The following is a 12,500-nucleotide window of genomic DNA, read 5'->3' as shown; positions in this document are numbered from 1 at the left end:
TTATTAATTTTTTGATCACTGAAATATCACCATGGGGACTTAATCAAAGATCAATAAACACAGGCCAATGAATATGACGAATAATATATAGATGATCAATGGAATAAGAGTACTCGGACTCCACGTGGAGAACTGATCTCGATCCGTTGTCCCGAGTCGAAGATCGGACGCCAACGTGGTGGCTAGACGCTTCTCACTGGTGTTGCTGTTCCTGGTGTTGCTGCTGTTGCTGCTTGTTCTTGCTCTCTGCTTTCACCAGTATCGGCTTTCCCAAAGGCAAACCGATGTCACCTCTTCGTCTTGCATTGGCTGTCTCCCCACCCTTTCCTTTTCCACGAGGAGACTCCCAAGTACTTACTTACATACTTGCTTGCTTGCTTTCTTGCTTGCTTTCTTGCTTGCTTGCTTGCTTGCTTGCTTGCTTGCTTACTTACTCGCTCGCTTGCTAACAGCCTTTTCCTTTCCTTTTCTCTACATTCTCATTCATGAATAAAATTCTATTCTTCTTTTTCTCTATTATTCTAGAAAATTAATTGGCTTTGTTTCTTTACCATTGAAAATCATTTATTCGTATAATACTTTTGACTTTTTCATTTTTAATATTAAATAATTATCATAAATCGTTGTTCTTCATTTTATATCAATCATGTTATTTGCCTTTTCTTTTTGATTCAATTTCAACCAAAGAAAAACAGAAGAATTCATTTCCAATAGAACTGCAGGATTAATTTCGACAATGGTTCTTTCAATGATTTTCGTAATAGTCAGTTTCTTGCTTTATCGATGTTTCTTATCTGATTTTTAACAATTGACTTGCAGTGTATACACGATGGTGATTTTAATTGTAGTTTTTTGTACAATCTTTATAATCATTCCTGTCGTATCGATTATCTTATGTCACATTTGTTTTAATCGAAAGAAAAAAAAAAAAAAAAAAAAAAAAAAAAGAAAAAAAAAAGAAAAAGAAAAAGTGATTTCTAGTGATGATTTTAACAACGATTTTGAATAATTTTCGTAGAATCGACAGCACCGTGTTTAATATTATTACCCTGGTTTCTCTACGTAAAAAAAAAAGAAAAAAAATAAAGAAAAAAAAAATAAAAAAAAAAGGAGAAATCATTTTCGTCGATCGTAAAGCTAGCGTCGCGTAATAAATTCTTTTCGTTTGTAGAAGTTGTCGATGACGATGATTGAAAAAAACAATAAAACGAAAAAAGAGAAAGAGAGAGAGAGAGAGAGAGAGAGAGAGAGAGAGAGATATCACGAAGAGAAATATCACCAGGGTGAAATTGTTTGTTACAATATAAAAACAAAACAATAAGGTCCGTAGTAAATGAGTTCTCGTAGAAAGTAAGCGTTATTGTAAATGGCCTTTCAAGTACGATTCCAATTTCGTCGTCCCTCGTTAACTCGACTTTGAACCGCGAAATTTCTACGTCCTCTTATTCGTGATCGCGTTTCGTTCTATCAACAAGTAAATACATAATAATAACTCTTTTTGGATCGACGATCGAAAAGACCTATACCTAGATAAATCAGAATTATTCATTTTGAAGAAAGAGCATATTAATTATAATGCAATAATAAAATCAATTAATTATTTAAAATCGATGACATTCGTCTCGTTCAATTGGACGATGTTATCAAAAATATATAATCAGAATGATTCATATTACAGAAAAAGAAAGAAAGTGAGAGAGAGAATATACATATAAATTATAATATGTAAAATTTAATAGAAAATCAAAAATTATTAAATCAAAATGGAAAAATCTCATGGGAATTGATTAATTCGAAGAGGACGGAAAATTCTCGGTTGAAATTTAAAAATGAAATAAAATGAAAAAGAAGAAAAGATAAAATGAACATCCTCCTATGGACTTATTTCAACAAACGATGAACAATAATTTCGTAATTTTACTTCGAGCACTTATACTTTTATAACTCGACAGAAAAAGAAAAAAAAGAATTAGATATAAAACATCCTATGTGACAAATTTTATATGCACACATATAGTCAAAGAAGAAAAAAAAAAAAACAAAAAGAAACGAAAAAAAAGTATTCCTCTTTTGTCGAAAAAGAAAAAAAGTAAAAAAAGAACGACAACCTATATTTTTTTAATCGAAAAAAATTTCCATACTTTACAAAGCCTTTATACAATTACTAATATTTGTATTAAAATCAAATGCAAATTCGATTTGCAATATCAGAACCGTGGAGCAAAGGGCAACAACTTTGTTGAATAGATTAACGTAATTATTACGTCAAATAATTTTTATTTTTATTTATACTCTTTTGTCCGTTCACTTCCCTCCAAGCCCTCTTTCCCTCCCACACAAAGATATAGTTATCTAACTCAGTTTCACATTAATCTTTTTTAACATCTCCATATAAATTCTCATCGTTGACGGACGTGTTTGATTTATTTGTCATTTATATTCATTTCTTTTATTTATTTACTTCTTTTTTTTTTTCTTCCCTCTCCTTTCTATCTCCTCTCTTCCTATCTTTCTCTTTCACGAGAGTTGGCTCGTGGCCGAAAGCAAAGGAAAAGAAAGATTCATTGTCATTCGAAGTGAGTTAAGCGTGTTAGTAGTAGTGGCCTTTCTCTTTCGGTGCCACCATATTTAAAATTCAAGCTAATACGACACCACTCACAGGTCAGGTATGCAGAGTTATGATCGATCGAATCACGTAATTCTCTCCTCCCACTTAATTCATGACGTTTCAGGATAAAAGGAAAGGAAAGACAAAAAATAATAAATACGTATGTATGTTAACGTTAACTTACAACCGAGCTCGTCGAAGAATCTCGTTTGTCTGTTAGAATCGAGACGATTCTCATCGTTCGAAGATATTTCTTCGTTCTCCGGGAAATCTGTTAAAAAAAAAAAAAAAACAAAAGAACAAAAACAAAATTGATAACTTTATTAACGAATTGAGAAATAAAAAGAAAAAAGCATTTTTTTCTCTTTATTTTTTTCCTTTTACTAAGAAATTTTCTCATCTTGATTATGTAGAATATTTTCCACAAAACATGTCACATACATATATGTATATATATATATATATATATATATATATATATATATGTATATATATATAAATTTGTCTTGAAGTAAATAAAAATTTAACTGTCAAACAGTTTATTTTATTTCCTTTTTCTTTTCTTTTTTCTGTTCTTCCTTTACAACAAATTTCATATAATCTTATATATCTCGTACAATCTATCTTAGAAAAAAAAGAAAAAAAATTATTTGATCGTCAGATAAATATATTCATTTTGAAAAAATAATTGTTCCCTTTCTTTCGACATATTTTCATGGGAAAGAAATAATTATTACTTACTTCATATTTTAAGTGACAAAGAGAAAGAAGAAGAAACAAAAAGAGAAAAAAAAGAAAGAAGAAGAAGAAGAACGTGACAAAAAAAAAAAAAAAAAAAAGTTTAAGTCGAAAATATCGTATAAATTTTCACGAGGACAATAATTGCTTACCAAATTTCGTGAGATATCGATCGTTTCTTCTGTAATTGCCGTAGCACGAGCCGATCAGGACGTAAAGGATGAAGAAGAACGACGATGTGGGCGCAATCATTTCTTTTCGTCCGACAGCCGATAAAGATCCGGCGAAAGATTCACTCTCATTCACCGTTTCATTTTCTCACTAACGTCCGTCCCCTCATACATGTTACCACGTTCCGTCGTATTATTTATTTATCACAAATGTTTTTTCCCCGATTATTCTCTACTATTATTTACGTTTAAACGTTTTACTTTCTAATCCGACCCTATCAAACCAACAAACAAGATCTAAAAAATCTGCCCTTTTTTTTCTCTCTGTCGAGTTTAAAAACAGCCCGTGATTAGAAAGAGAAGACAAAGGAAAAACATTTTTAACTATTTCCTATTTAAATTCGATTTAATTCGAATAAATCATATATGCGTACACACACACACATATATATATATATATATATATATTTTTTTTTTATAAAGGAATCACACGATTGCTTTTGTCGAAACTTTGCTTATTTAAATAAAGAAAAAAAAAAAAAAAAGAACAAAAATTTATTTCATCCATTCAATCGAACTACCTAAGTATTTTAATTAATTTAATAAATCGAAAAAATTTATAATGATTTTAAAATAAATTTCGTTCATTTAATAAAACTATTCGATTTAATTCGATCATATATTATTATTCTATTTATATTTATATTGTATAATTAAGCGAAAGAGAAAAAAAATTGCAAATATAAAAACCAATCTTATTTACTTCAGAAACATTAATATATAAAATATAAATTAATAATGTTATGTAATACAATTTAATCAATTAATTTATATATATATATATACCCATAATTTAAAACAAACTTTGTTATTATTGTTTCGACAAAGAACAATTCGCAACACTTTACGTGGAACGCCATCGTTTCATTAAACATTTAATATTAAAAATAAATAAAAAATAAAAAAATAAAAACAAATATATATATATATATATATATATTTCCCTTATAAATCAAGATCTATCATGTCTGTTCAAAGAAAAAAAAAAAAAAAAAAAAAAAGAAAAAAGAAAAAAGAAGAAAAGAAGAACTTTTGTTAATATTCGATCATCGGTATATATCATCTCATGATGAAGACAAACAAATATATATATATATATATATATATATACATACACGCATACACACAAACACAAACACGTACATATACACGTGTACGTCATAGATTTACACGTTCGCACATAAGTATATACATATTTCCTCGTTAACCGGCCGAGTTCACGAACCGTGGCGAAGCCGTTCAGGTACAGTCTCACTCAAAATTGGGACACGAAACCAGGCCACACGAAACAAGTGGCACGCCTTTTAGTGCCTCGTAACGTTGCGTTCGAATCGTCTTCTCCCCTTCTCTAGTCTTCCTGCCAATCTACATCCCACTCCTTGGGCCCCTTAGGTCCCATAGGTCTCCCCTCACCCACCCACCCACCATCACTACTCGTGTACCTTTAGTTATTAGTGAAAGTTAACCGGTAACTTTCGACTTTGACAACGAAGCCATTTGTTGGTAATGGTTCCTCTCTCTTTCTCTCTCTCTCTCTCTCTCTCTCTCTCTCTCTTTTCGATTAGTCCAATGGAAATTCGAAATGTCATTAATTCTTTTATTTATTAGAATTAAAGAAAGAAAGGAAAGCTTTCTCCTAACTTGAATTTCCAAACTTGTATAGAATTTATCGTACACGTGTTCTCTACTTTTATCTTTCTACATATGTATTTGTATGTGTCTGTGTATGTATGTATATATATATATATACATATATATAAATTTGCAATTATATGCAATTTCGCATTATTTCTAATATAACATATTCGCAGTTATATATACGATATTATAGACAAAATTTATGGCATAACAAATTTCCTAATCATATATGCTATATCATAAAAATATTTGTAACAAGTATATATATCTACGTACATGTATAAATATATATATGTAAAGAAAAAAAAATTTGCAGAAAAATCACTATAATTTGCATGCATAAACATGACGCAGAACATACGGCATATTCAAATCTGTTAATATCTCATTAAATGTATTTATAAAGCAAAATTTTAAATCAATGTGTAATATCGAACGCATGACTAGAGATGATCCTAATCGCTAATATCAATTTTACCGTTCGCAGGAGATCGCGATTTATATCGATCGACCCGCTTTATCGAACCGTAACAAAATGCATACCTACAATTATGGATAATTCGCCCTCTCTCTCTCTCTCTCTCTCTCTCTCTCTCTCTCTCTTTTTACCTTTTTGATTACCTATTAAACTTAACTCACTTATGGTTATAATTTACTAGTGCGGAAACATGACTACGCCCAGTAATGATTCCGCTTGGGGGGGGGGAAAAAAAAAAAGCAAAAACGAGAAAAAGAAAAGAAAAAGAAAACTAAAACTATAAACTCGTATGGATGATTATTCTTCGATAGCAAGGGGGAAACAAAAAAAAAAAAAAAAAAAAAAAAAAGAAATAAAAACGATAATAATCGAGATAATCGAAATCTTTGGAAGGAAGCAAGAAGAGAAAAACCTCTTGGAGTCTCCGGTGTCTCACCTGGTTTTCTAACGAGATCAAGGTCGCCGACACGGGAACTGAATATCGAAGGAATAGCCAAGATCACGGTCACGCGAAAGCTCAAGTTTCGATTATTTTTTCACGATCTAAACGAGAAGAAGGAGAAAAGTAAAGAATCATTGTTAGATCTTCTTCTTATCCATATCTCTCTCTCTCTCTCTCACACACACACACACACACACACACACTTTCTCGTTTCTTTTCACCACTGAACAACACTTATTCTCTTCTATTACTTTTCAATACATACATACACATATATACGCACACACACACAAATATATATATATATATGTATAAATGTGTGTGTGTAGACATACTTTGTTATATTATTACATTCTCAGATGGTTGTATTTGAAGGAAGACGAAAGTACAATATTATCGTGAAAAATGATACACTTGTGAGAAGAATTAATCGCGTCAATTTGGAGATATTAGATTTATTTTTTAATAATCTTACAATTAAATCGTAAATTATATTAAAAATCGACGATCGTCAATTGATTATCAGTTTTCGGATACTTTCGTCGAGGAACGAAGATATGTGCGTGTGAGAATAGACCACCGCGAGACGCGAGTGACTACTGATGAGGAACGGAAACGCATCACCATCCGAGACCACTCTCTTCGAATCGTTCTGATCTCCGTTACCTTTCGTCGTCGTCGTCGTCGTCGTCGTCGTCGTCCACAAAGCCCTTCTCCTTACTCTCTCCCGATGGACCACAGACGGACTACTACTCTCTTCTAAAACATTTATTTTCTCTTATTTCGTTAAATTACTATTTCTACCTACTTACTTGACTCTATACGAGTTAATTAATTAATTAACATCTTTCGCTTTTATTACATTTAATGATAGAAGAAAAATTTTCAAGCTCTTTCATACATGCATGTTACACATATATACATATATATATATATATATGTATGTATATGTATGTATATGTATGTATATGTATGTACACGCGCGGGTACGCGTTAATTTTTAATCCTTTTTATTTATCCTTTCGACCATAAAGGTATAAAACTTATGTGAGGTTTTTTGCTTGTACTGTACTTGCAATACGATCGTGTCTATTTGATACACTGACCGCGAGCCCGCAAATCCCGAAACTTACTTTCATAGAAAGTCACAGTCGCTCGAAGGAACAATCCGTTTTCTTCAACGTGCGGTTTCACTTCGCTCGAAAGATGATAGATAGGTCATCATCGAGTGAAAATTCAAATGTATGTAAAAGAACGTCTTTAAATTTTATATTTTCTCAAACTTTTTATATCCTTTTTTCCTTTTTATCATAAGGTCTGTCAATTAAAAAGTAATATTCAATTCTCTTTTGTCGTAAATTCTCTTTTTTTTTTTTCTCCCCTACCCCCCTCGATATGTCGATAATTTAGGTTTCCGTCGATGCGTTTACCGATCTTGATCATGAACGCACTCTAACGTTGCAAATTGAAAATGATATTCTTCCTTATCGACCAACTAAAATGACCAATTGTTTTTTATAGATACCAGGTAGCAGCACTATGATGTTTGCTATAGTGTATTTAAAAATGATCATAACTTAACCGCTACAGTAAACTGTCAAAAAGGTTAACATCGTTCGTCCAAGTTCCCATTGTCGAATGTGCTATAATAATTTTCATTACGTTCGTATTCGCGTGTTCACGACGATGTATATGATTTTGAATGAAAGAATAATTGACGTACCTTCAACGATAATCATTGTTATTCGTTATAGACATATCTTTGTACCACCTGTAAATTGTCGAATTGTTTGAACTCTTACAAACTCTGTTTGAGTAGAATAAGAAAAGTAATAGTAATAATTATGAGCGATGTTCAAAAACTTTTTGCTTGCACGTCATCAGGCTGCAATATGGTAAGTTGATATGAAACTCCAAAGACAATTACTTAAATGTAAATGTTAGAAATAATATCAATTAAATTTCTTTTGCTTTTTCTTCTATCTTCTATTAGAGCTTCACCGATGAGGATCACTTAGCAATTCATAGAAAGAAGCATGACATGGTGTTGAATCTTGAGAACAATGGCAAAAATACTGGATTTGTAGGTAAAGGTTTATTGCCTTTTGACTCATGCATGATAGATTTACATTACATACCAATGAACAATATGATACATTGGCATTAATGTTTTTGTGGTATATGTAGCTGATCAAACACCGACTCCAACCAGATTCATTCGTAATTGCGAGGAAGTGGGATTGTTTCAAGATTTACAAAATGTTAATCCTTTCGAAGAGACCTTTCGAAGAGCTGTGGAAGCAAGAAACACTGGAACGCTTACTGTACCAGGAGAGGTAAAAGAATTCTTAGAGTATTAAAAATATTCTAAACGACGCAATGGCATTAATTTTTAGGTGGGAAGTACGGACGACACGTTGCATACTCCTCACATATTTCCACATATCGCAGATGTATTGTCGGATGGTACTCACATTCTTTCTGAAACTAACCAAGAATGTTCTACTTCTATAGCGGTCATAGACAAAGCCACGTCTAATGAGAGATCTTCCGTGGAAACGCAAACTTGTTCGGACTTAAATTTACATTTAAACGAGTCTCATCTTATGAAGGAGAATACACTAACGTCTTCCAAGACCACGGCTCTCCACGCAGAAAGTATTGTTCTGCAACATTTGAACGTGTCTGTTACTCCTAAAAAAATACCTCTGCAGTCTTCTTCGAAATTGTAAGGAACGACTCGTTAACGAAACCTTTTCTTTTTCTTTTTTTTTCTTTTTTTTCTTTTTTTTCTTTTTTTTTTTTATTCTATGATACCAAAGCCGCGCATGATTAATAATCCTATTAATTGGAACATTTGATAAAGATCTATAAATGGGGAAGAGGTTGAATTACTGTTGAAAACAGCGGATGGTAAATTGATGCAACTTTCTGCCAATCCAATATGCGAATCCTCCCAAGCGTCTAGCTTGACACCTTCCCAGGTTTCTACCATCGAACACACGAGACAACAAAGCGTACTAGTGAGATCTGAATTTCCACGAAACATGGTACCAGTTATAGAACCAAATAAAGCTCTATCTTCCAAAATGACCTTTGCAAAAATGGTAAATGCATTATTCTTTTCTTTTTTTCCTTCTTTTTTCTTTCTTTGCTGATAAAAACAAACAAACATATGAAAATCAATCGTATTAATAAAGTTTTGTTTGAATATAGAAATTACAGCAGGTTCTAACGAAGAAGGTAAACGCCGTCGAAATTGAAAAATCTCCCGAAACAATAATAAAACGGGATAGCAATCAGCCTTATGAAAAGGAAAATCCAAATGGGAACGTCGATCAGCATAAAAAGAAGGAACTTCTCGAACGTAATCGTGCCAGTTCGATGCGTGCCAGAGCGAAACGAAAAGCTTGGATCCAACATTTACAAAAAACCGTGACTAACGTTAACGAAGCTAACGCAGCTTTGCAATTGGAAGTAAAAGCTTTGCGTAACGAGTTGACGAGATTGAAGACTCTCTTATTAGCTCACAAGGATTGTCCAATAACGAAAGAGATGGAAAAAGGTATTGAGAGATTGGGGAGAAAAGAAAAAATAAAAACTTTCAATTTCAATTATAATCTATCAATCTCAATGGCTTATTTTTAATAATTAAGAAGGTGTCCCTTCTTTTTTTTTTTTTTCTTTTTACATTTTATTCAGGCAATAGCGTAGTATTAGGAACTAAAATAATATCTGTGAATGCCGATTCGATTGATACCACGGGATCAACTAATAATACTCCTCCGATAAAAACCTTGACGACTTTTGTTCCTGATGTGTCAACAAAAAAATCGACCTCGACGACAACAATGAAAAATCCAATAATATTGCCGAAGGTCGTCGAACGTCCCGTAACAACGACTCCCATTATTACCAGTGGAACTATCGTCAAAAATATCCCTGCCATTAAGTTAGTCGAGGTGACACATTTCATAGCGGAAAAGGATAACGAGGCGAAACAACAGCAACAAATCATGATCGTTCAAAGTCCAACTATTAGGAGATCGGATGAGTCGATGCAGCCAAAAAGAAAGATTATACGACTGAATCCTAATTACGAGATTAGACAGGCCTCGTCGAAAACGACGACGACGACGACGACGACGACAACGACGTGAAAATATTAACTAACTATTTCTTTTCTTTTCGCTTCCTTTTTAATCTTTTTCTTTTTTTTTTTTTTTTTCCCCTTTACAAATTCCAAAGCTATTCATTATTGGTTTTAAGTCAACTCTCGCGAGCCGGGAGGGAGGAGGAACAAGAAACGCGTTATGCATATATATATATATATATATATACATAAACTTTGTATATAATATTTACTTAGATTATTAAATTAACATCGAGAGACTTTCTCTTATCGTTATTAGAGAGTATATTATTATATAAACACACAAGTGTGCCTGAACTCAAGTCTTGTAAATATTTTAACTATGCATCTTTAATATAGCCTGGTAGCGTAGAAGGGCTTGTTAATTATTGAGATCTCTTACCTGTGTTGTAACAACAAAATCACTCGTGCGAAATCGGAAGCCAACTGCTGCTAAATAGAAATTCTCTCTCTCTCTCTCTCTAGAGAGAAAGAGAAAGAGAAACGTGAAGGAGGACATAGCATATATATAAATATAGATATATATATAAGTATTTTTTTTATACACATTTATTTATTATAAATAAAATATATTAGAGACATCGTTTCAAAGGTTCATCATATTTTATTTATTATTAAATCCTCTTAACCTATAATAACAACAATGACAATAATAATAATAATAATAATAATAATAATAATAATAATAATAATAATAATAATAATAATGATGGAACAAAGTAATAGTAATAAAGGTAGTAAAAAAAAGTTTTCAACGATCTAAGAGATTCCTTGTTAACGATGACATTTAGTAACGAATCTTATTGACAAAGGTACCAGAGAGACAACGAAATTCATTAAGTAAGCACCGAGAAGTGAAACAGAAAGAGAGAAACAATCTGCGTGTCTATTCTCTCTCTCTCTTTATATAGTTTTAAGGGAACATCGTTCATTTCGTTGAAACTTTACAAATCGCTTGTTAATAAGTATGATAAGTACGACTAAATGTATTTCAAAAGTTTTACTTTTAGATACATAACGTATAAGCGTTTAGAAGGACAAAGAGAATAAGGTACTTTATTATTGTTAAGTTAAAGTTATCGAATGATAAGAAGTGAAAAACAAAAGGACGAAGTTAATACGCGCGAGAGAGAGAGAGAGAGAATGTCTCTCTTTTTTCTTGCTAACTATATCTAACTTGGTCCTTCTTCTTGCGTGTGTGTGTCTTCCTTCGTCCGATAGACAACGACGACGACGACGACGACGACGAGGAGGAGGAGGAGGAGGAGGAGGATGAGGAGGAGGAGAAAGACACGAAGCACGCGCATGGCGCCATTTTAGAAAGAGAAGAGAAATAGAAAGAGAGAGAGTAAGCAAGCAAGCAAGCAGAGCAGTCCCCTTCGAATTTCTCTCTTCACGATGATTCTGTGACCCTCGGGCCCTTATCAGTTCTCCGTCCAGTCGTTTAACGATTGTACACCGGACAGGAGAATGATAAGGGGCTTTGGGCACGCGTTTTATTTTCCAAACCAACCGCAAGACATAAAAACCAGAAAGAACCAAAGCTGCAGCACGTGTGTGAGTCAGTCTTTCTCTCTCATCGACGACGACGACTACGACGACACGACGAATTGTGTCATCCATCCACCATTCGTCTCATCCTCTCTCTTGGTGGAACCTGTAAAAAAGAAGAAAAAGAAAAAAAAAAGAACGACAAAATCTAATTATCGTATAACAATCTGATGGATTCAATTATTATTATTTTTCTTTTGTTTTCTTTTTGCAAAGAATACGATCTTAATTTTTTTTCTCTCTCTCTCTTTCTTTCTTTCTTTCTTAGGAGGTGGGAGGAAACTACTATCTTGTTATTAAAAATTTTTTGCATTCGAAGAACAATTTCAAGAGGAACAAAGTGATTTTCTCTCTTCCTCTCTCTCTCCTCCTTCAACTTCCCTTAACGATATATTATTAACGTGACTCATGTCGAAGCACAAGGGACCAACTAAGAGAGAGAGAGAGAGACATCGTATTATCGGTTACTTTGTAAATATTGTCAATGTCTTTCTTATACACAGATAAGACGCATAGCCGATAACAGTAAACAAACAAACGTATCGTACATTTACGTACGTAACGTGTATTCGAATTTCAGGAAATTCTCCCTTTAACATACAATCAAACAATGTACATAACCTATGTAACATTTCTCTCTCTCTCTCTCTCTCTCTCTCTCT

The 12,500-nt window shown here is 32.7% G+C and overlaps 2 protein-coding genes and 1 long non-coding RNA gene across 6 annotated transcripts in view; 1 reads left to right on the top strand and 2 right to left on the bottom strand.

Annotated features, from left to right (window-relative positions):
* LOC124946393 (serine proteinase stubble) overlaps positions 1-7,544 on the bottom strand; it is a 14,598-nt gene extending 7,054 nt beyond the window's left edge. The window contains exons 1-4 of one of the 4 annotated variants that reach the window (XM_047487012.1): positions 7,268-7,544; positions 6,470-6,893; positions 3,499-3,791; positions 2,793-2,879 (exon numbers count right to left, since the gene is read on the bottom strand). In XM_047487012.1, coding sequence (XP_047342968.1) covers positions 2,793-2,879; positions 3,499-3,598 — 187 coding nt within the window. In that variant the 5' untranslated portion in view covers positions 3,599-3,791; positions 6,470-6,893; positions 7,268-7,544. Of the gene's footprint in view, positions 1-2,792; positions 2,880-3,498; positions 3,792-6,128; positions 6,150-6,469; positions 6,917-7,267 lie in introns of those variants that run through there. The other 3 variants (XM_047487014.1, XM_047487013.1, XM_047487015.1) reach the window with 3 other exon arrangements.
* A 146-nt stretch (positions 7,545-7,690) lies between these two features.
* LOC124946392 (cyclic AMP-dependent transcription factor ATF-2) lies at positions 7,691-10,848 on the top strand. Its single transcript, XM_047487011.1, has 7 exons — positions 7,691-8,029; positions 8,128-8,221; positions 8,322-8,470; positions 8,531-8,862; positions 9,001-9,241; positions 9,351-9,699; positions 9,837-10,848. Exons 1-7 carry the CDS (start codon positions 7,979-7,981, stop codon positions 10,292-10,294), a joined length of 1,674 nt encoding a protein of 557 aa, XP_047342967.1. The 5' UTR covers positions 7,691-7,978; the 3' UTR covers positions 10,295-10,848.
* A 74-nt stretch (positions 10,849-10,922) lies between these two features.
* The window catches only part of LOC124947314, a 102,057-nt gene continuing 100,479 nt past the window's right edge, over positions 10,923-12,500 (bottom strand). The window contains exon 4 of the long non-coding RNA XR_007100371.1: positions 10,923-12,205. This is a non-coding gene — a long non-coding RNA (uncharacterized LOC124947314). The remainder of the gene's footprint in view (positions 12,206-12,500) is intronic.

Source organism: Vespa velutina, chromosome 2, assembly GCF_912470025.1.
Source record: "Vespa velutina chromosome 2, iVesVel2.1, whole genome shotgun sequence".
NCBI classification, from domain to species: Eukaryota; Metazoa; Arthropoda; class Insecta; order Hymenoptera; family Vespidae; genus Vespa; species Vespa velutina.
The sequence above is the reverse complement of the archived record's forward strand: the minus strand, read 5'-3'. Positions and strand labels throughout refer to the sequence as shown.